The following is a 23334-nucleotide window of genomic DNA, read 5'->3' as shown; positions in this document are numbered from 1 at the left end:
TTTTGGACACTTTAAAAAAATGTCTCTTAAACGTGGAAATTCAACCATTGAGGTCAGTAAACACAGCCTATAGAGAAATCAGCTGTGCCTGACTAAACAGGTTTTGGCGGAACTAATGGAATGCAGTGTCAGCACTGGATGGTCAGAACTGTGCATTCTGCTGTGGAGAAGGACTCTTTTTGACACGTTTGAAATTGGAGAGTTGAACATCTCACCCATTATATGTTAGAGAGAACAAACCACATGGCTATAGGCTAACGCAGATAGCCTATCCAGGGTGAAAAAATATTGACATTTGAGCGCTCTCTGCTGACCACATTGTGAATATATGAAATGACTGGATTTTTTTTAAACTTTCTGTTGCAGGAATGGGAAACAAGTAAAAGTACAGATACACATTCAATGTGAGCACTTTTGGCTCACAATACACCAGGCATTATATAGCCACTGTCAGAATGCCCTTCATACAAAGCAAAATTAAAGCAAATAGTTAAAATGAATGCAAGTGGCTGTTTTTAATTTATTCTCAATGTGTATTAGTGCTGGGTCCAATGCACTAAGGCAAAATACTTAGAAGAATACAAGTGAAGAATGCTGGCCTGTTTTTTACACTTGTTCCTATTGTTCCACAGAATAAAGTAACTATTCAGGGACAGCGAATAGTGAGGCAGAATGTCCAAAGAATCAGATAATGTTCTGGATGGATAAATTTAGTAATATTATTCCAAATGTCCAAGAATGATTGTCAGAAATGTATGATTTATCTGCTTTGGGAAAGGCAATATTCTCTACTAATCAAAGGATGTAGCAATGTGTGTTACTGTGCTACAATTCTGCCCCATTTATCAACCAGTCAATCCATCCACCCACCCACCCACTCATCATCTATTCTTATTTATAAAATCTCATTCATTTTTTCTAAGTTGAATGTTTTCCTCTTCATTTGTTTACTAAAAAATGGTGACAACAGAATAAGGAACTGAAACACAGAAGGCATAGAAGGGGCCATCCAAGTTTACTAAGATCTATGCATGGCCATTGAAAAGTAAGCTATGATATCCTATAGCATTACGGAATTGTTTGAATTATTGCCTTAAAATACAAACCTAATATGCATTAGGCATCATTTTTTTTCTGTAATGTAGCTGACTTGTCATATGTAAAGAACTAAGTCACCAAAAAATAAAAAAATATTAAAAAGCAATAGTTTTAACTGCTTTCTACGTGGCACAATATGTATCAACACTTCTTATATATGTAAGGCTTCATATTAAAAAAAATGCAGCTGCTGCCTGAGAAAAGCAGCAAAATCAAAACAGGAAAATATAGTTGCTATTTGGGAAAAAATGTCATATCAGCTGGTTGTTTTTTAAATAGCAGCCGACAAATAAGGCTAATAGTGGTACAACTTTGAAATACATTGTATTTTACAGTACACAAAGGTTGAAATTGTCAAAAGGTATGTATTAAAGTTATTGAAGGAGAAAAAAATCAAATTGCATTAAGACAGGTGTGTGAAATGTGTCACATGTTTGACAAATGAAACAGCCACACTGATGTGATGTACTACCTATACACAGGTGCCTCATTGTGTCTCTTACTTGGCCCAAGGGCTCCTTTTGCAAATATTTATTAACGTACAACTCTGTAGTTCATGTTTCTTGTTGTGAATATCTCAACCAATATTTTTCTCGCTGAGTATACTGGGCACTCTGAGTTAAAAACCACACTAGTCACAACCTCCCTACAATACTTTATTGTAGCACAAAAATTACAACATCTTTTTCCAAAACATGGATATTTCATCAAAATAAAGATTTTTTTTCCACATAGATGGCTTTTGTGTCAAAAAAAAACTTAATTAAGCAATATATCTTGAGGTTGCTCTCCCTTTTATAGTTTAAAACAAAAATGAAAACATTAGCTTCGTAAGTTTTTTTTCAAACACAAACAATATATTTAGCAGAAAACTTTACTTTGTATACCATTTAAACATTTGGCAAAACAATTCTTTAAAATAGTGCAATGTTTGTATGTCTCAGTTTTATGGATATCTCCCTCCCTCCACACTATGAAACAGTAGCCATATTTTTAACAGTTGTTCAGACAGACCCATTGGACTAATGAAAGTGAAGTAGGAACAGTCCACCAAGAATGTATGTGCAATTTTTACAAAATTAAACAGAAGCACCATTAACATTAACAACATGCTTTTGTTGCAGATCTTTTTTTATTTCGAGTGGGCATGTCAATCTGTATAGCAGAAAGCATCTGTATGGGTCAGTTCTATGTGCTGCTCTCAAAGAGCAACCAATGGCATTGGAACACAACTCAGTTAAGGTGGGAACTGTTGTTTGTTATGGAGGAAAGGGCTCAATAAAACCTCAGGTCATGTAACTCACCGGCAGAAGGGAGCCTCTGTGGATATGTGAGATTTTGAAACCTATTGTGAGCAAGCTCAGTAAAGAAGATGCAAAACAGACTTGCTCATGTACAAATAGCCTCTTACAAATATTCATTTATCCAAGATTAACTGGTGATTGTGTTGTCTGATAGTTTAGCACCTTAACTTAGCTGCTTGGTTTTTTTCCCCTGGAGAGATATACATATTTCCAGGGCACTGGGGCTATCTACTCATCATCTCTAAGAATTGTTTTTGCAGCCATGTGAGTCCAGAATTAATTCCAGAAACAAAGATGATGCTAGAGAACTCCGGTGTCTTATTCTCTTTCTTTTTAAAAATAAATGTCAAATGGTATAATAAGTTTAACAGATATAAAAGGGGAGATATTGATGAGCACATTGGTGGGTACAGATATTGAATTGCTATGCAGTCTGCAAACAATGCAGATGTGGAAAACGCCTCTATGACCAGGAAAGGACATTAATTCAAGGGAAGAATGTATCCTTTTTGTGCAGAAATCCCAAATGTAATTTATGAAATGGATACTCCTCTGTTGGAGACAGTTTTCTACTATAGACACAACAGAACCACAAATATATTAAAACATTGTGCTATATCATAACCTGGTTGATTTGACTTTAGACGAGTACAAACTTCACAGAATGATTCCTGAACCATACTTTATGGCTTAAGACAGTGTGTGAACCAAACCACTATGACTTATCATTACAATAAGATATGGTATAACATGATTTATGTGATTCATATATAGTTGTGAAAACTGCAAGTTCCTTGCAGGCCCTTTCCACTGATCATGATAATTCAGAATGCTGGAAACTACAATCTGAAAAATCTGGGAGACTGCAGATTTACCACCTATGCTCTGCATTTTTATTTGGAAGTTAATCCCATTGATAATTAAGAATAGACTTTGTAAGATTGTGCTGATACAATAACTACAAAAAATTATTAATTAATACTTGCTTTAAGGACAGTAGGGATGTTTGTGTGCAACTCAAAAGAATCTGAGACAGGAAACTAGTTTGAAAGAAAGTCAGCTAACATATAAGGATGATAAAATAAGGAAGTTGCAGCTAGATCAGCCACCCCTATAAATTGCTAGCTGGAATGATAAGTATTAGTGTCCATTACATCTGGAGGGCACCAGTTTGGCCTAAGATCTGAGAAGTTTTTGAACTGGATATAAATGATACTTCCCAGGAACATTCTATCCCAGCTTAGAAAGTGGTATTTGAGAAGCATTGTTGCCCACAGTCATTCAAATAAAGGCAATGAAAAGACTAATCAAAAAAGAGAGAGAGAGAAAAGGCATCTATCAAGTATTTCAAAACTATGAATGAAAAAATTGAAATTAATGTAAATAAAGTTCAAAGATTTAATTTGTGCTAAAGGCTAAATTACTACTGCAGAATAACTGTATGGTCCTGGGCACATGTCCTCAGGACTTTCTTATGACTTATACTAAAAATACTGTAAAGATACTACTGCTGACTCTCCCACAATGACTGTATCATTGTGCAGTAAAAGAAGATGGAAGTAAATGTATTATAGTTAGAAGGAATTTTTAAAAATACTAGGCAGTATATGCTTGTGCAGAAGAAAAAGCTTATGTGTATATATATATATATATATATATAAGTATCAGTTTTTCAAAATAATTCAGGAAGTCAGGAAAGAAATTTACTTATATTGCAGGTATTAGTAAGAATAGTGAGTTACAGTAGTGAAGCAACTAACCCACCACCAAAAGATCTGCAACAGAAATGCTATTTGGGAGGGGATCTATTTTCCAAAGACAATAGTTACTGATGCATTTACTAATGATTCCACTATAATGAATACACTATTCTAAAGAGTATCATAGTTATTCCTAGAAATGACTTGTTTGAAAACAGAGTATTAGCAGAAAGCAAGAAATTGTTTCAACAACAGTTGATCTTTAAGGATGACTTCCAAGTGACTAGACTTTGTTTACCCTAAAGATGTATATTTTCTAACCTTCAAACAGTTGTTATAAGAGGTACTGCCAGGGCAAAGTGCATATAACATGCTTTTTCCTAGCTCAGTCAGAAGTTGGGTGAGTTCCTGAGGAATAAAAATTAATTAAGCCCCACTGTTGCAAACTTTTTTGCTTAGATAAAAGTACCTAATCTTTATATTTTTAAATAAGCTCTCTGAAAAATGTGTTTGTTTTCAATGAACAGAGGAGGAGAAACCCTGCAAACGCTAAGTCCCAATCCTTAGGCATTTTCTCCCCCCTGCATCTCATGACTTTTGTTGGGTGATTTATCAATCCCAACAAAAATATAATTATGGCTGGACTGGAAACTGGACCATTTTTCAAAATATAGCACCCGGTCAACAGATATTTGTGTAAAATCTGTAACTGTTAAAATAATCTGAGCTTTACTGAATACTAGGTATAAAAATAGTGCATATATGAATCTGTTTTTTCCCAGTTGTTCAGCCTAATGGGGAGACATGGTGAGAGGAAGAGAATAGAAAAGTTTGTTGGGACATTTAGGAGTCAAAATGTCTTTTTCCCTCTGTACTTAGCAGTCAAATCCTTCGAACTGCTCCCCAGTCACTACCCTCAAATTCAAGAAGAGGGAAACCATTATACTAATTGTAATTCTGTATTTAAATGAAAGCATCCTCCACAATCTGATGTATTTGTGATTCGTAGGAAAAAAGCATCCGACATATCAAAAGCCAATAGCACTAAATGCAGGAGCTTGGAGGTAAGCAAGCATCTCGCAACAAGGAAAATTGAAAAAAGCTGGAAGTGAGTGGTTAGGCATATGAAAAAGGCTCCAGAGCACTTAGGCAGGGTTAGGCTGCAATGCATCAAAGGCTAAAAACAAAAAAAAGAGCTCCCAAAGTGAATGCCTCTTTTACACAGAAGGCTGCATGTAGGCACGTACCTGGAAGTGTAAGTCAAATGCAGGCATAAGCATACTGTTTATATTGGAAGCAATAAAGAATAGTAATAAATCGGACACTAAATGACAAGGGTTTGAATAAGGCTTACACTCCTCCGTAGCTCAGTCTCTTCTTGTCCCAGATACCAAAAGGCTTCTAGACAGGAAAGGCAATGTAATACATTGGGGGGGGGGAGGAAAGAGAAGGATTCCTAGTACAAATGAAATGGTAGCTTGGCAGAAAGAGAAAGTCTTATGCAGAAGCGGAAAGCCTGAGGCAAGCTTTTCAGAAAAGCAGATGGAAAATCAAGCAAAGCACTCTACTGCCTTCCCCATATGGGCAAGGGAAGAAACAGCACCTACTGTCCCTCAGGTGTACCTTACCCTCTCAGCCAGAGGCCCCCCACAGGGTGAGGAAACCCATTCTTACAGCAGCTACAAACTCCCTCAGGGAAGGGTTTCTAATATTTCACAGTTGCCTCATGGTCTCTCCAGGGAAGGAGCAGGATCAAGACTGGTTATGGGAGATCCACTGGCTGTCAATGGGGCGCCTCAGCAATTCCTCCACATGTCGTGCCACATCCATTGAATCATCCAAGTCAAATTCTCCTTCTGGATCCAGCACAGAGTCAGGACTGAGAAAGAGAGAAAGGAGCAACATGAAAAAAACTCCGAATTCTAAAAAAAGCTATTTCTGAAAACTTCCCCAGAGGCTGTTTGGAAGAAGCTCTAACAATCTGGTTTTAGAAAAGTATGCAGTCCTCTCAAACTCATTCATTTGCCCCTCCAGCTTAGAGAGGGGAAGGGAAATGACTTTTCCTAATTCTTTTTTTTTTTAATCTTCACAGATATGATTTTTTATGGTTTCATCTTTGTTCTTACTAGGGAAATACTGACAAATGGGATAAGGTAAGGTGAAATAATGCTCATAGAGTTTAGATTACAGACTATACTTGCAGCAAAAGCAGATGGGAAAAGTCTGGATTGAATGCATTTACTATTTTAGGCTGTGATAAGTGGGCATAGGGTCATTTTAAAAAGATGATCTTTTGCATTAAAAAGAAATCTCATGTAAATTTAAAAATTATTTCAATAGGAAATGGCAAGATACAGTGCAAAGGTGCAGAACCTTCATTCATTAAAGGATAGCAAAATGATTTGTGTGGAATGTTGAAGGACACACTCCCAAAGTATGCACACTCCCACAGACAGAAAACAAATGGGGAAGGCATTGCAAGAGTAAATGGATGTCTTAATAATCTATAAAGCTTAAGGTACATTATTTAGCCCTAAAAAATCACACCCTAAAATATCCTCTCCATAGGACTCACATCTGAGCTCCATACATTCTGTGGAAATTCTGGGGATTGTGAGATGTTGGTATGCCATACTTTTTGTGCCACTTCATTTTCTCCCTGTTTATTATTTTTCCTTTCTGCACAGGGACAGCATTCAAAAACAGAACACTATATGTCTACAAAACCTCTCTCCATGTGTGGCAGTAACCGATTGGAGAGTTGAGAGAATTTTTAGGCAGAATTACCTTTGCAATGTTTGCCACTGTGATGTCTAGGAACATTTCCCATGCTATGTCCTTCTCATATATCACACAGTTCTCCAAATAGCTGTTTAGTGGTAATTTAAATCAGGAGATTTAGGAAAACTCTCACCATTGGTTTCCCCAAAGGGACTTGTCAAAATAAAGCAAGCGGCACTTCAATGCAGGTATTATCCCTTTTCTGAGTGGATCAAGAAAGGAATGACACCCAGCACAATGCTCTGAGACTGCTTTCATTATTCCGATGAAAGCAGCAAGAACCCAAAGAGAGACTATTGTCTCTTCTCAAATACAATTCTTTTTATTAAGAATATTAATATTCTTAATATTATTCTTATTCTTATATACGCTGTTCCCCACTCCTCAGTCTGTTCTAAGCCAAATTAACTGGGCAGTGATATGACAGCAACCTCTGTCTTAAAGCAGATTAGTAACGTGCAAACGGAATATTGATGTTGCGAGATTAGTTACATTTTCAACTTTAAAATGCAAGATACTACAAGAGCAGAGAACTTTCAATGGCAAAGGTCTTGCCTTACTTACTTTTGTGTGTACATGTTGTAGTGAGGAGCAGGAGCGCAAACAGCCGGTGATGATGCTTGTTCCATGTAGGAAGCCCCAACACCCATAGAGTCTCCTGAAGAGGCAGCAAACCTACAACAGATGAAGCAGAAACAGAGAAAGATTTTTGCCTGATACCAATGGATCCTTCAGTGGTAAGAAGAACATTAACTATTTGGGGTTGATTTTATGGAAAGCAGAAACACACATTTCAAATTACTTCCCTGATATAAATATCCACATTTGCCCTGGTATGAAAAGAATCAAAAAGCAGAGGCATAACTGCTCAGAGAACCAAACTTCTTTTTTATAGAAAATGCAATCATCAAGCTACAATGGCCTTAACATTATCAACTTTTTCTCATTCCTATCTTTGCACTGAAGCTAGAAAAAGGAAACCGGATACATATTGCTTGCGTCAAGTTTTTAAAATCATAAATCCTGCTTGGGAGGTGCAATGTCTAAAGTTCAAAATGGGGGTTCTAACACAATTATTGCACTCCTAGCTGAAAAGAGGGTGGCTCAATGGCTAAGCTTTTCAATTAGAAAGGTTGGCAGTTCAGCGGTTTTAATCCCTAGCGCCACGTAATGGAGTGAGCTCCCATTACTTGTCCCAGTTTCTGTCAACCTAGCAGTTTGAAAGCATGTAAAAAATGCAAGTAGAAAAATAGGAACCACCCTTGGTGGGAAGGTAACAGTGTTCCATGTGCCTTCGGCGTTTAGTCATGCTGGCCACATGACCATGGAGATGTCATATGACAGTGATGGCTCTTCGGCTTTGAAACAGAGATAAGCACCACCTCCTAGAGTTGGGAACGACTAGCACATATGTGCAAGGGGGAACTTTACCTTTACCTTTATCTGAAAAGATAACTGAAAAAAGAGCTGGGGGGGAGAGAATTCCAGTTGAAAGTAAATCTCTTCTTCCTTATTTCTCTCGCCCTTTAAAAGAATCAAAATGCATTTTGTCAACCCACAGTTACTTACTCGGGTACAACTTGCTTGATCTGCGGCTTTACATATCCATCTATAGCTTTTGCTGCAAAAACAAGGAATTGGAGTATGTGAGAGAGAAGCATGTAGTTACTGTACAAGGCAAACTTGTAGTAATCTGGTATTCTTTTTTGTTTTAATTACATGCATGTCGAAACTCTTCCCTAAGGAGGAATGAATTAATTTGGCTTGTTTGTGTTGCTGGTACAATATTCATTCTGAAAGCTACACCATTCCCTTTCCTTGTTGATCTGCAAATCTTTTATTGAGAAAAATCCATGTTGAAGATTTGCATATAGCTATAGTTGAAAACTGCTCAAAATAATTAAGTAAATTGAAACACAGTTTATCCTTCTCAAGTATTCAACTGTAAAAACACTGACCTGGTCATTAAAGAGAACTCTTCCTTCCTCACCAAAAAGAAAAAGAAAAACTAGTCATCATCGGTTACTTCAATTAACCGTCTTTATCACTATCTCCATCTTTTAGAGAAATATGCAGTTCCTATCTAGCTGTACCACTGCCTTCTCTCATTGCATTGGCATTTACCTCTCTTTTTAATAATGCATTTAAAAAACATTTTCTGGTAGTATCCTGTAATACCAGAGATATTTCTAAAATTATGTATGTCCTTGTCATACAATTTATATGGTCTAAGAAAAAAGGATTTGAAATTGCTTAGGTTCCTCTGCTGGGAATGGAAAGATCATATGTATCTATTGGAAAAGACAATGATCAGAAAAAAATTAGGCACTTTTCTGCAATTACCTGAAGTGATTGGCATATAATATTTGGAGAAAACATCTTCCTTGGGTCTATCAGGATACACAAAAGTGAGATATGGAAGGTCACCAAGGCGGTCTGCCAGGGAGCGGATGGAGAAGTCACGGGTGGTGAAGGGCATTAAGTTCCAGAACATTCTCTCAGCTGCAAAAAACCCAGATCATAATCAGATAAAAGAATATAAGCTCAATATATTCTGATCCAATGTTTTCAGAGTGATCAAAATAGGCATTAAGGCTGTTGAAAAAGAACCTACCATTTTCAAACTTCCAGGCAACTGTGATCCCTCCAATTTCAGAGTCACTGAACCTCAAGAGGAAAGTTCCATCTGGTTTGCTGATTAGCAAATCATGTGCTTGCTGCTTATTGATAAAACCTAGAATAGCCCTAGAGAAGTGGAAGCGATAGAGAGAAATCAGCCAACAAAGTATCTAGCCAGGGAAAAATAAATTGAAGGGAAGTGGGGGATAGGACTCTTACCCATCATTCCAGTGAGGCTTCAGGTGTTTCTTCAGGACTTCCATCACTCCATCAAACCATTGCCAGAATGTATAATTGCGCCCTGGAAGATTTTCCTGGTTAAATGAAAAGAAAGAAAAAATGTGATTCTGGAATCTCTCTTTGGTTGTTGGGGGTCTTTATATTTTCTCTGATTCTACATTAGTATATTAGGGAAGGAATAGCTTTATAGCAAAATACACAGACAATCATATTCATCAGAAACATAATACACTTTCTTTTAAGCTTAAGTGACTCCAAACTGATGGAACAAAACTTGGAAAAACTTTGGAACCTCCGGGGATTTGAATGACTAATCATGGAAGATTTTATTTATTTTTATTATTTATCACTGCACTGTGGAGTGACTGTCAATTTTTAAAAGGAATCCAGTTAGTTGGCTATAGAGTTGATTAAGTTATACAAAATTCATGCATGCAGTACACTACTTGTTTTATATACAGTCCCCAAATATATTTCTGCAGATGCAAGAAGACAGTTCATATGGTGATATTACAAGATAGTATTTAAACTATTTCAAGAAGATTTTGATGTATGTCTAATAAATTAATAAATTGAAGTTGTTCTGTAATGTGCTAAACTTCCTCCAAGCTTACATGCAGGATTGATCACTGGTTATCAGAAACATTTAGTCATAGTTATTTTGGTTTAGTGATTTTAAACACAGAGATGTTCTTTTGAAAATGGCATGGAATAAATCTGAATTCATATGACTCGCCATTTACTGTGCATGTGTAGCTCCAAGACAGTTCAGGATTACATTTACAAACTGAATTGTCTCTTTTTCATCTCAAATGTAGATTGAGCATCAGAGAGAAAAAAGAGAACACAGGACAGTGATGCAGATGGGAAATGAAGGGGAGGGGGGAGACTGGGGAGAAAGTTACGGTGATGGAAAAGGCCTGCAGGCCAAACTACTTCCTGCAAAGTGGTTTTCTGGCAAATCTGGTTATTAATTGGTTTCTTATTTACCCTGTTGAACTGAGCCCAGGAGACAGTCATATTGTTATAATCTTCCAGATGATTCATGCTGCTATTGAAGAGCTTTTGGGCAAGAAAGAGGAGGTTGTCTTTGGTGAGCCCACGACTGCTCTGGACTTCAGACTTGAACTTCATGTTGAGAGCCTCACACAGCTGGGACCACATCACTTTGTCTGGCACAGCAAAGGGTACACGTCCTGGCTCTGCAAAAGCGTTGTCCCACAGCACTGTGGCAGTAGCATTATTATCCTGGCTGCCATGCACAATCACCACCACTGGCAAAGATAATGTCTTCACCTGGAATACCAGCTCATTGCCACCTACACTGAAATGAGACTCAAAGAGAATGGTGAACTTCTCCTCAGTCACTGACTCAGCACCACGACGATCTGAACGCTTGATCCGCTTCAAGGACTATAAATGGATGAGATAATAAGGGAGGGAGACACAAGAAATAGGAAACAGATCACAAATTGACTGTTATTAATAGTTGTCTACATAACAAGACTAAAGACTAAAAATATGAGCTCAGCTATATATTCAGGCAGATCTTCCAAGGGAAATTTATTTAGTAACTTTACTTTCCACACCAGTTATTAAAAGCTAAATCTAGAATTAGTCTTTAGGAAATGTGGGACTTCAGTAGATGATGAGGCTCTCTTCCTTAGTTACATTTTCAATAGGAAAAACAACAGTGGGATGTGAAGCTGGAGGTAGATAGTGTGAATCAGTGAAGACATCTCTCACCATGTTGCGGAAATGAGCACTCAGTGTTCCAGTTGCCTGATGATATTCCATAACACAGGAATTGTTCAAGATATCACCGCTGGACTCACTGCCAAAAAAAAAAAAGAAATGGCAGCTAGTTGAATGCAAGCCAGTATACCATTGGTGATTTACTATCTCCCGCTGAGAGTGTTAATTTTGCACTATGATGATACCAATGATATGGCTCCATCCAGTGGAGATTTTATATTGGTTCTCATGGCTTAATAAAATCTGCTTTTCAAAATTCTGAGATCTATTACAAGCAAACAAATGTACAATGTACACTGAATTACCTAAAACCAAGCAGCCACTTTTTCCTCTGCTGTCCTTGTCTTTAGGTAAGCTTAAACATTTCCTATAATGTTGATAAAATTTCTACCTCTGGAGAAAGTTTTCTCCAACCAAATACTGACAAACTGTAACAAGGATATAAGTAAAGAAAGTTGGCTTAGTCACAGGTTGTAAGAGCAGCAAAGAAGTCAAATAAGAAGGCTAAAAGCTTTCAGTCCTGAGAGTTGGGTTGAAATTCAGACTTACTTGCCCTTAATTGCTTTAGCATTCAGGATAAACAGTAAAAATATCTTGCCAATTTAATTTTCAAAGTTACAATGATTATGTCTTTATTTAAGAATATTAATGGCATATTTCTATGTATTAATTTCTACTCTTCACATCTTCTGACAGCTTTTCTTAGTGCAGCATCCTTCAGAATTGTTGGGTTTGGAAACCCGCACTTATGGAGGATAGCAAGCCATAAGAAAGCTGGTTCAGGAGAAATGGATTCTGTCTTCCCTTCCTTTGCTTCCTTAGCCTGTAATAAGCATACGTACTTGCGGGTACTCTCATTCTTCAGTAGGGCTTTGGCTTGCTGCTCACTGATGATGGTGGCCTTTACTTGTGGTGGGTTCATGTGAACATTTAACTTTCCACCAACCAGCAGTCGTACTGTCGCTGCAAATTTAGTCTGAGTCTTTAGCACCTGTGGAGGCTGCTTTTCTATTATGAATGTGCTATAACGAGAGGAAAGGGGGAGGAAAGACCAAGTCATTAATTACAGAAGGTGAAAAATAATGCAAAAATAAATGTGCTAGTTTTTGTGACTCAGTATATACATCTCATCAGCAAAGAGAAACTACAAACCCCAATGAATAAAACACACACACACACACACAGACAGACAGACAGACAGACAGACAGACAGACAGACATCAATAAAGTATAGGCTTGACTTATGAACACAACAGGGACTGGAATTTTGGCTACCAAGTAATATGGTCTTTCAACACGTCACATGATCAGACCTAATTTTGCAACCATTTTTACTGTGGTCATTGAGTTAATGAAGCAAACCCAACTTCCCAAAATGACTTTGCTTTTCGGAAGCTGGCTGGGAAGGTTGCAAATTGCAATTTTATGATCGCTAGATACTGCAACTGTCATAAACCAACAGTTGCACCACCAGCCCAAATTGTGATCACATGACTCGGGTGGTGCAGCTGTTGTAATTTTGAGGATGGATCATAGGTAACTTTTTCTGAGGCCATAACTTTGAACTCTCATTAAACAAATGGTCCCAAATCAAGGACTAGTTGAATTCAAATATCATAGCAACAACCCACAACAGGCAAAAGAAGATGTGTAATAACACATTAGATAAGTACAAAGGCTCTGAAATAATTAGAACTCTAACAGAACCAGAAATAGACTATCTATATAGCATATTCAAGTGCAACAGATACCAAAGCAATAAAAAAGCATTTATTCAAACACTCAACCTATCCCTTGAAGAGTAAAACTCTTGCATATCAAAAATACCCCAGTAACTACCTACAGATACTACACACCCCTTGTAGGAAGCAAGTACATCTAACAACACAATCCTACCTAGTGACTAGCGCAGAAATTATGTCTGTGACCGTGCCATTAACATCTGAGAGCAACTCTTCAATTGGTCCAGGAATAGGGAGCTGCTGGTATAAGTGTTCGGCACGGCGTACTTGTTGGCGGTTCTGGCAAATGAATTCAGCCAATTTTTCGCACCTAGGGAAGAAACTCATTGTATTCTAGTTGGTCAGAAACAATGAAAAATCCTGCGGCATCTGAAAGACTACCATATTAATTCTTGAAAGACTAACAACTTTAGAATTAGGGGGAAAAAAAGAGAGAGCATGTATATAAGGATTAGTGAGGCCTAGGAGAAAAAGTACGTGATGGGGAGCACAAAAAGTCTTATGGAAAATGATCCCAGCACACGACATATTTTTTAATAATGCCAAGACATGCTATCTTCAACCATTATGCTGAATATTTATGAATGTCATTTAAAAAAACAGACAAAGCTCAAACTGCCTTAAACTAACTGTCTGACAGCTACTTCAGATTATAATTTCAAGAGAAGTGTTGTATTATACACAGACTATGGGCTACTTTTTGCCTTTTTTTACTATCTATCATTATTGCTTATTTGTGTTCAATTAAGTTAGGATATTGGATCAATCTTATAATATAATGTTGTTTTGCATTTCAAGAGATAATCTTATAAAAATAAATGGCCCTGTCAAATTATGTTGTGTAGTAGCCATATATGGTTGTTAAGCATGGCTTTTAATTTGATTATTTCATTTGTTTGTGGATTTTTAATGTTATGAATATGCCGCACAATGCAATTGTTGGATCAACCATGAATTTAATTTGAATTAGCACTGAGCCTGAAGACATAAAGAGAAGGCAGGGATGAGGTTATTTTAAAAAGGGTTCCAAATTCAGATTAATAGTAATCTCCTTTCCAGGGGTGGGTGGGTCAATCTATGCGCCAGGATGCAATTCTGAAAATTCTACAGAAAAGATATCAGGAAGTAGGAACTAGTTATAGCAGCCATTATGTTAAGCTGAATGCAAGCCCTCTTGTGACATATCACTGGCAACACTCCTTTCTCACAGCAAGGATTGAAAAATATTCAGCTTATATAGAATGGGATTGGTAAAAAGCCATTTACAGATATAACTTGCGAGTAGTCCTCACTTGATTATTGTTTGTTCAGCAACAGTTGGAAGTTACAATGGCGCTGAATGAGTTGTACTTATGAATGCAACTCAAAGTTACAGCCATTGAAGCACATAATCAAAATTTGGGCTGCTTATGACTGCTGAATGTTTCAACTCCCCCACCTGGCTATCTTCCCCTACTTCTGTCCTTTCGGTTGTCCTGCACTCTGCACAAGGAGGGAGGAAGAAGGTGGTGAAGGTGAATTGGGGGCTGAAGGGAGTAGTAATGGGGAGCAGGAGTAAGCAGTGCAGTGCAGTGCAGTGCAACCAATAGAGCAGAGCTGGGGAAGAGATAGGTGAGTGGAGGAAGTTTAAGCAGAGGTGAGCACAAGTCAGAGAAGACTGAATTCAAGAAGGCTGGTCTTAGACCATGTGTGGTAACATAATGATTCTAAGCTGATGACCTGCTTAATTCCCCCCCTCCCCAGTTCTGCCTGCTCTTCTCCTACATCCTCTTTCCTCTGTAACCCCTGTTCCCTCTCATGCTCTCTACCATGCTTGCAGGCCATCTAAAGGCCCCTCAGGGGGACCGCCATTTCCTGCTAGTTGCTGCCTCCTCTTCCACTGGATCAACTCATCATCCAAGATTATAGTCTGCTGCTTGCGAAGCAAAGCCAGTGTCTGCTGGTGCTTTTCAGCCAGTTCCTGAGGAGTACAAAAAGCATTTTGAATTTGGTATGAACAACAACAAAGCCTAATAGGAATGGAAGTAGAAAGTCAAATTAGGACTTGGGATGAAAGGACTTACTACACGATACTGTTGCAGTGTCTGGGCCTCCCGGTGCAGCCAAGCTTCCAGGGATGACTTCTTTTGCTGCAAAGTAGGTTCACGGACCATACGTTCCTGTGGGCTTAGCTGAGAGAGCTGACTAAATTGGGCTAGAAAGGAAGCATAAAATTATTCCTTGCCTTGAATTACCTAGATCAGCACTCAACTTCCACGTGCCAGAAGAGAGTTAGCAATAGCAATAGCAATAGCAGTTAGACTTATATACCGCTTCATAGGGCTTTGAGCCCTCTCTAAGCGGTTTACAGAGTCAGCATATTGCCCCCAACAACAATCCGGGTCCTCATTTTACCCACCTCGGAAGGATGGAAGGCCGAGTCAACCCTGAGCCGGTGAGATTTGAACAGCCGAACTGTAGAACTACAGTCAGCTGAAGTAGCCTGCAGTGCTGCATTTAACCACTGCGCCACCTTGGAGTTCCTTCATTCAAGTTTATCTGTTTGGTTGTTTTAGAGGTAGTACTCAACATATTGCCCATTATGATTGTATGTCATAATGGTGGTTAAACTGATTGGTCACATGACTGACTCGCTCTTACAACGTATTTTGTGGCAGCCATTAAGTGAATACCACAGTTGCAAAGTGAACATCATAAATGTTAGGTGAATTCACAGTCATTAAGCAAACTAGTGGTTCACTATGGATGCAGTTTTGCCAAAAAACAGGTGCCAGTTTTCAGCAAAACTATTGTAAAACATGGTTATATGATGCTGCCTACAGCTGAGTGTCCTATGTTCAGTCACATGACCATGGAAGGGGATCTGATTGTCAGAATCCAGGTTATAAGTCCCTTTTTTTTTTAGGTCAATCATAACTTTAAACAATCACTAAATGACTGCCTATAAGTCAAGGGCTACCTGTACTACTTTCTTTAAAAATTCAGTTAAAGAATATTGAAAGGAATACCTTCCACCCAGCTGACTTCACTTTAAACTGGTTCTGCAGAATTTTCAACAGAGGTCTGTTCTAGCCCTACCAGGAGATGCCAGAATTGACAATGGAGTATTTCATATCCAAATGTATGTTCTATTACTCCATCGTTATATGTTAGTATTCGTATTATGAAGACTGGATATTAGCATTAGAACTACAATCTTGGAAATGACATACTATTCCTCCTCTATTCCCACAGATATACCTTGCAGATGAAGACTCTCTTGGTACTGGATGATGAAATATTCCTGATGCTGCTGAAGCTTTTTCAGCTGATTCTCAGTGTCCTGGGTGAACATGCGTAATTCATCAAAAGTCTGGTTGATCTGAAGATGCTTCTGAGTCTCGGCGTCAGCCATGCTGCTGGCCAGTAAAGGGCTCTGTAAATATGGAAATTTAAGAATAGAAAAAAGTATGGATTATACGGCCATTGATTTTGAAGAAGTACATTTTAAAAAAGAAGTTTTTGCATACGGTAGGCCTCCCAAACTCTTTGAACGCCTCTTCTTCTTTTTTTAATGGGGCATGCAGATAATTTGGGAGTCCTGCAAAGTGCTCCTGGGGGCTGGAGGGACAAAAACAAGCAAAAAAGGGCCCATTTTTTGCTCATTTTTGCCCTCCCTTGCCCCCAGGAGCACTTTGCAGAACTCCCAAACCCCCTGCACATCCATTTTTGCGAAAGGGGTGGGGTTTCTGGAGGCCAAAAATGCTGTATTCAGTGTGTAAGACTCACCAAGAATTTCACCCTCTTTTGAGGGGGAGGGGGAAAGGTGCATATATACAGTGTGTGTGTATGTATGTATGTATGTATGTATGTATGTATGTGTGTGTGTGTATGTATGTATTGTATGTATATTGTATGTATGTACAATATGTATGTATATGTGTGTGGGTGTGTATGTGTGTATATACATATTAAGTATAGAGGAAGGAGAAACATTTATGCAAGAGGAAGTAAATCATACTCACATTTCTAGCCTCTCGCACCAGACGTTGCTCGTGATATAGGATGTGTCGAATACAGCGTACTAACTCCAGGGGGCAGTGTTTATATGTATTCTGTAAGGAAAGAGTGAACAACCTAAGAATGGGTAGAAAGAGTGCAAAACTCTGGGCCTTTCGCTCACAGCAAAGCTTGAGAACACCATCTTTTACCATCCAAACTCCCAGCCTCTGTAACTCACCTGCAGCTGAGTGGCGTAATGACCAAGTTTGATCTTTAGAAGGAAGCCGTCCTCACCCACTTGGTGCTCTGCCTTTTTTTGAAGCTCCTGGATCAGTCCGTCCAACAATTGTGCAGCTCTGACACCTTCCTGAGGATTATCAAGATCTATAGAATCCCTGAAAATTGGATCACAAAGCAGAAGGGTACTGAGGACAACAAAGGAACCTTTCCAAAAGCAGCATATGTTGCCATTTCTGGATGTTCACACAATGGCCAGAAATTCTAGGTAGTCCTCGAATTATGGCCACAACTGGAACCATAATTTTCATCAATAAGCAATGTGATGTAAAATGTGATGTCATGTGACCGCATTGCTTAATGATGGTTATCACTGCAGTAAAATCATCTGTGGGGAGAAAACCTTATTCAAGACCAGAACAATGCAGCTAAAGTAATATGCTTCCTGTATAATGCAAGACAAAGGTTTGTTTCAATCATAAAAGATAATGTATCTTATTCTATATCATCCCTCCGCAAGGCTGAAAATGCTGCTGGACAATCAGGTTTTCACACTCACTTACCATGGCTGGGCTTCAATCCACTGGGAGAGGTAATGGCGAACCTCAATGGGGAAATGTTGTCCGTATAAGGCCTGCATTTGTCTTAGAGCGTCTCCTTGAAGTTGTTGAGCTTGGATCCACACTGCCATAACTTAGCACCTCCTAATGAAAACAAGGAAAAGCATGAAAGCATTGCTTTTGGGGTTCTTTCCAATCCCTTAATAATAATGCTGGTCTGGGTCTGATGAGGAAGAAACATTCCTTAGAAAGGAAAAGTCAGTAGCATTCTGAGCTGCTGCCCAGAATTCATAGGGATTTTTTTTTAAAAAAAATGGTTATTTCTCAACAGTCTCTGGCTTGGTCCTGCCCATTTTCAAGCTCCATCTTCATTTTGTTGCCCACTCCCCAGATCAAATATGTGGTCCAGTTCTGGTTTTAGAAAACTGCCCACTCCCCAGATCAAATATGTGGTCCAGTTCTGGTTTTAGAAAACTAACCTGCTGGTCAACATTTTTACGTAATTTATTTCAAGTATTATATTGCGCTGCAAAATTTGGTATAGGTTAGGCATAAACTGTTTTATATACATTTGAACAGATATAAATAACTGGGTTTTAGAAATAAAATAAAATGGCAACATTCCAGCTGCAGTCTTACACCATACAATCTTGGGTGATCTGGCCAAGGTCTTTTATAGATTCTATGATGTTGATATATGCATTTGGCACTGGCACTTGTCTAACAAAACATGGAATCAAACAGCAGACAGTGAGTCAAGAAGCCTAATACAAGCCATTGCCCACACTTCTTACACTTTTACAATAGCAACTTGTGCCTATAGCTTTTGTGGCTGTTTCCCAGCTGCCCTGACAGGAAGAAACAATTTCCTTCCAGAAGATCAGCTGTCTCCAGCAGCCTGCTTTCTCCCCCAATCATTGAACAGCAACATCCACCCACACGCTTTTAGGTGTCTAGCAAGAGTGCCAGAAACTACTGGATATGTTACCGAAAGAATGAGTTGGGGTGGGGGAACACTTGATGTTTATTGTAAAGACAAGAAAAACCTAGGAGTAAATAAAGTACAACTTATGAAAAAAGGAGAAAATATCCTGAAATAGCCTCATATTTTGAAAATATTTATCTTTAACATTCTGATTCATTTTAAGTCAGGTCTACTTTCTAAATTTCTTACAAATTTATAATATCTAAGTATTACTTAAGTATTGCTTAAGAAGCAAGTATTTCTTGCTTCTTAAAATACCTAATTAACATATTACTATCATCCACTGTTAGTTTACTATGTTCTTCATATTGAAAAATAACATAAAAAACCCTTGAGCCAACAAAATTGAATCATTTGTTTCACAGTTATCCCAATAAGCAAGTATTCTAGTTTAATCAAGAGAGATTCCATTGTCCATTGATTCCAGAAAATAGCTTGGATTTCAATAGAATGGTGTTTAAGCAGATGTGTCAAATTTACATTGTCATGGTAGCATCACGTGACATATTAGAACCCCCCCCCCTTTCACTAACCCAGGCACGGGCATGGCCAGCACATGATGCATCCAGCCCGTGGTCCAGGAGCTTGACAGCTCTGTGCTAAAGGAATGACTAAAGAAAATGAGCTTCTCAACTTTACATTCCCTTCCCAAGTTAGCCCTTAAGTAGGAAGAAATTTGAATAGATCTCTAAAACTTAGAAGGAAGAAAGTGCTTCCACCTAATGTTTATGATCTCGCTTTTCTTAGTCACCTGCAACAAAATTAAACCTATTAAACAGAGGAGAGAATTTAACAGAGATGTTTTCAATAGTCTCAAAAGACTAATGCCTGAGAAGAGTTGGAAAAATCAGCTCCTGCTGATTTCCTTCTAGTGCTGCTTCTCTATTTCTAAGTCAGTGATTGTATTCCTGAAGCTAAAAACTGAAGATAACATATTTTAAAAAATATTAAATAACGGATTTGACAGAAACAACAGTTATTTGCTGTACTCAAAAATTCAAATACACCGCAGATAAACTACTTATCTATCCCTATAATGTTAAGCTTTGGGGGTGTGGGGGAGAGGACAGAAGAGGAAATAGGGAATAGCATATCTTACAAGATGTTTTCCAAAAGCAAACCTAAGGGAAAGTTTTTCAAAGTTCCAGTTCCTAAACATTAGACCCAGTTCCAACAAAGTTGGAAGAAACTTTCTTGTATACCAGAATGAACGTTTCTTTTCCTCATTAGCAAATTCACCTGAAAAACAAACACTGGGATTGTAAAGACATTTAGTTAATAAGAATACAATGCCGTCCAAAGTTGAATCTGAAGTTGTATCCTCCTACAAATGAGAAGCAAGAAATCAAATATTACTTACATATTGATGAAATTTCCTCCCGTTGGAGGCACCTGAATGAAATGAAATTGACCAGCTATTATTCACCCCGCAGCTGCTGTTGCAGTGAGACCTGTCCTCTTTGCTTCTTCTCAGTCAGTATTTGGCCAAAGATTGAGCACGGCTGTAGAAGACTGCTGCACTCAAGCAAGTCGCTAGCACTCAACTAAGTCCGTAGCTCTCGTCCTCCGCTTTATAAGCTGAAATCCGTCCTTCAGAAGAACAGTACTTTTGCAAATATGTACATTCAAGGATTCTTGAAGAGCTAAGGCAGATTAGATTCGCAATTACAGTACTAGGAAACGCTTGTCTGGGCAATATTCCAAGGCTACAATGGTGACAAAACAATCTTTCCTTAGGGTCAAAGCACAGAGTGGACTTGATAATGTATTTTATTTTGGTTTAGATATATGAAAATTAACTTTTTTTGCTAACGCTTCCTAAAATGTGGGGCATAAGCCACAGGGGCTTCAGTTACTGTAGAAGGTCCATGAACCTTTTGCCTGCAATGAGATGGAAAGGAGAGAAATACTGTCTAAATCTAGGAGAACACTAGAGGGAGATGGGAAGCAACAGTATCAACCCATATTCCCATTAGGCTGCACGCCTGTCCTACTTTATACATTATATACTGGCACAAAGTTTGCCAAGAAGACTATATAGAGTTACTTATATTAGTCCAACAATTCCTTCCTTTGGCTTACTCTGTAAACCCCTCTCTCACTTCACTCAGCCCGGTCCCATTTGTTGGTTCACAGGCCTACCTCTTGGATCTGTGCAGAGAGGAAGGGAGAGGTTTCCATTCTATAGAGGCAAGCAAGAATTTACAAGTGGTACTAGTTAGTAACCAGAATTAGAACCAACAATTCAGTTGTTAAACGAATAAATCATTAAGTGAAACTGTGACTATGTTCATGATCTTACTTCAGTTGCCTTTGACTTTACAGCCCTATAAAGGTTATAAATGTAATGATTGTTGTAACATTACTTTTTCATCACTATCATAACTGTGAACAGCTGCTAAATGCGGTGGTTGCTAAATAAGCACTATCTGTAATTAGTTCTACTATTGCTGATTGATCAGACTCAGCAGTCATTATTTTTCAAAGCAAACATCACCATTGGAGGAGAGATTTTCCTTAATGAGGAAGGAAAAACTGGTTGACTTGTGGTTTTAATAACAAATTTTTGTATGCAAATTCTGGTTTTTTTAATGACGTCAACAAGAAATATAAATAAAAACTTTAGATCTGCTGTATAGCCAATTACAGCAAAATGAAAAGACCAGCATTGACAAGATTTTCTAATTAAATATTGTGGCGTGATAAATAAGAAAATATATTCCTCTAGACTAAAAAATATCCCCATAATTCAATTAGTATTATGATTAATAAAATACAAATTAAAGTGCTCCTTTGTAATTTGTAATAGCTTTGTTCATTGTGTTTTATTTCAATCACCAGATACCCAAAGTACAAGTGAAGCATTTAGAAGTTATCTTATTCAAATACATGGGAAGCCTAATTACAGGTTACTATAGCTGCCTTATTTCTTGCTTTCTCACTCCATCATTCTGCTAAATTAGATACATACATGCAACCCTTCAAGGTAGTCCATCAAAAAGTACCAATCATGAGAATTAAGATTGGCTTTATTGTAAAGTTACAGTAACAAAATTCTGCAAGTCTAAAAATACCTTTTTCTGGCCTTACTTTTATTCTCCTGAAAACTAGGGAAAGTCATTTCCTAGAAGCTTTATTCATCACTAATTGTCCTTCGGCTCAGATTTTTACCGGACTGTGGGCACTTCTTCCTATCTCCCTGAGGTGATTCTCATATAGCATTAGACATTAATTTAGAATTCTGAAAATATACTGTGGATATCCTCACAAAATGTGGAAGGTTTGTCATTCATAAAATACCTATCGAAATGGATTTTGGCAAAGGCCTTCTTAGACACAGATTCCATTTGCTATTCAAGCAGGGGTTGTGAGCCCAAGAGGACCTCAAATTGTGCATCTGTTGAGGAGGAACTGCATTTAGGCCTAAAGATGCTACTTATTTATTTATATTACATGTAGAAATTGTCATCTTCCTCATTGAGTAAATCTGTGAATCTCCAAGTTCCAGGTGTTCAAACCTACAGCCATTTGATCTTGTTAGGGTTCAACTTGAGGCCATTTTTCCAAATCCAAATACTGGGAGCTCTGAGGGACCACACACAATAGGAGCTTCAGACTTGATTTCCCTTCAACTCTAGTCAATACTGACTGGATCCGACCACAAATCAAGGAAGAAAATGACCTTAACACTAGTCCTAATTCCAACAGACAGAAAAGAAAGAGACTATATTGAAAGGTGCTGAGAGATCAAGGAGAACCAAGATGGTTCCATTACTCTGTTCCAATAAAATGGGCTGTAAACAGGGGTGGGCTGCTATGGGTTCGCCCGGGTTTGGGAGAATCTAACATCCAGCATCAGAGCTTACATCCGGGCAATTAGGACGACTAAAAGAACATACATTGCCTCTCTGATTGCTTCCGCTGAGTTGCGCCCAGCTGCCTTGTTCAGGATAACCCGTTCCCTCCTAAATAGGAGGGATACGAGCGATCCTTTGCAAGGCAGATCTGAGGACTACGTCCAATTCCTCGCAGATAAAGTTGCTCGGCTTCGGGCGGACCTGGACTCCAATTGCGCAGAACCAGCTGAGGCACCAGGGGATAATCTGGCAGGACATCACTGGATTGACTTTCAAGCTGTTACCCCTGAGGACGTGGACAAGGCCATGGGAGCTGTAAGTACCTCCACATGTGTACTGGACCCGTGCCCCTCCTGGCTGGTTGCTAACAGCAGGGAGGTGACACGGGGCTGGATCCAGGCGGTTGTTGCCGCCTCTCTTCGGGAGGGGATCTTTCCCCCCGCTCTTAAGACGGCGGTGGTGAGACCCCTTCTGA

The 23334-nt window shown here is 38.5% G+C and overlaps 1 protein-coding gene across 3 annotated transcripts in view; it reads right to left on the bottom strand.

Annotated features, from left to right (window-relative positions):
* Positions 1–1740: 1740 nt before the first annotated feature.
* Positions 1741–23334, bottom strand: part of LOC116520784 (signal transducer and activator of transcription 5B) — a 46290-nt gene continuing 24696 nt past the window's right edge. For all 3 annotated transcript variants that reach the window (XM_032235125.1, XM_032235123.1, XM_032235124.1), the window contains exons 2-17: positions 18021–18161; positions 17459–17615; positions 17244–17333; positions 16480–16654; positions 15303–15433; positions 15048–15199; positions 13394–13549; positions 12340–12519; positions 11489–11576; positions 10733–11155; positions 9722–9816; positions 9498–9628; positions 9227–9385; positions 8453–8504; positions 7448–7558; positions 1741–5981 (exon numbers count right to left, since the gene is read on the bottom strand). In XM_032235125.1, coding sequence (XP_032091016.1) covers positions 5855–5981; positions 7448–7558; positions 8453–8504; positions 9227–9385; positions 9498–9628; positions 9722–9816; positions 10733–11155; positions 11489–11576; positions 12340–12519; positions 13394–13549; positions 15048–15199; positions 15303–15433; positions 16480–16654; positions 17244–17333; positions 17459–17615; positions 18021–18148 — 2355 coding nt within the window. In that variant the 5' untranslated portion in view covers positions 18149–18161 and the 3' untranslated portion in view covers positions 1741–5854. The remainder of the gene's footprint in view (positions 5982–7447; positions 7559–8452; positions 8505–9226; positions 9386–9497; positions 9629–9721; positions 9817–10732; positions 11156–11488; positions 11577–12339; positions 12520–13393; positions 13550–15047; positions 15200–15302; positions 15434–16479; positions 16655–17243; positions 17334–17458; positions 17616–18020; positions 18162–23334) is intronic.

The sequence above is a fragment of the Thamnophis elegans genome, chromosome Z, assembly GCF_009769535.1.
Source record: "Thamnophis elegans isolate rThaEle1 chromosome Z, rThaEle1.pri, whole genome shotgun sequence".
Taxonomy (NCBI): Eukaryota; Metazoa; Chordata; class Lepidosauria; order Squamata; family Colubridae; genus Thamnophis; species Thamnophis elegans.
The sequence above is the reverse complement of the archived record's forward strand: the minus strand, read 5'-3'. Positions and strand labels throughout refer to the sequence as shown.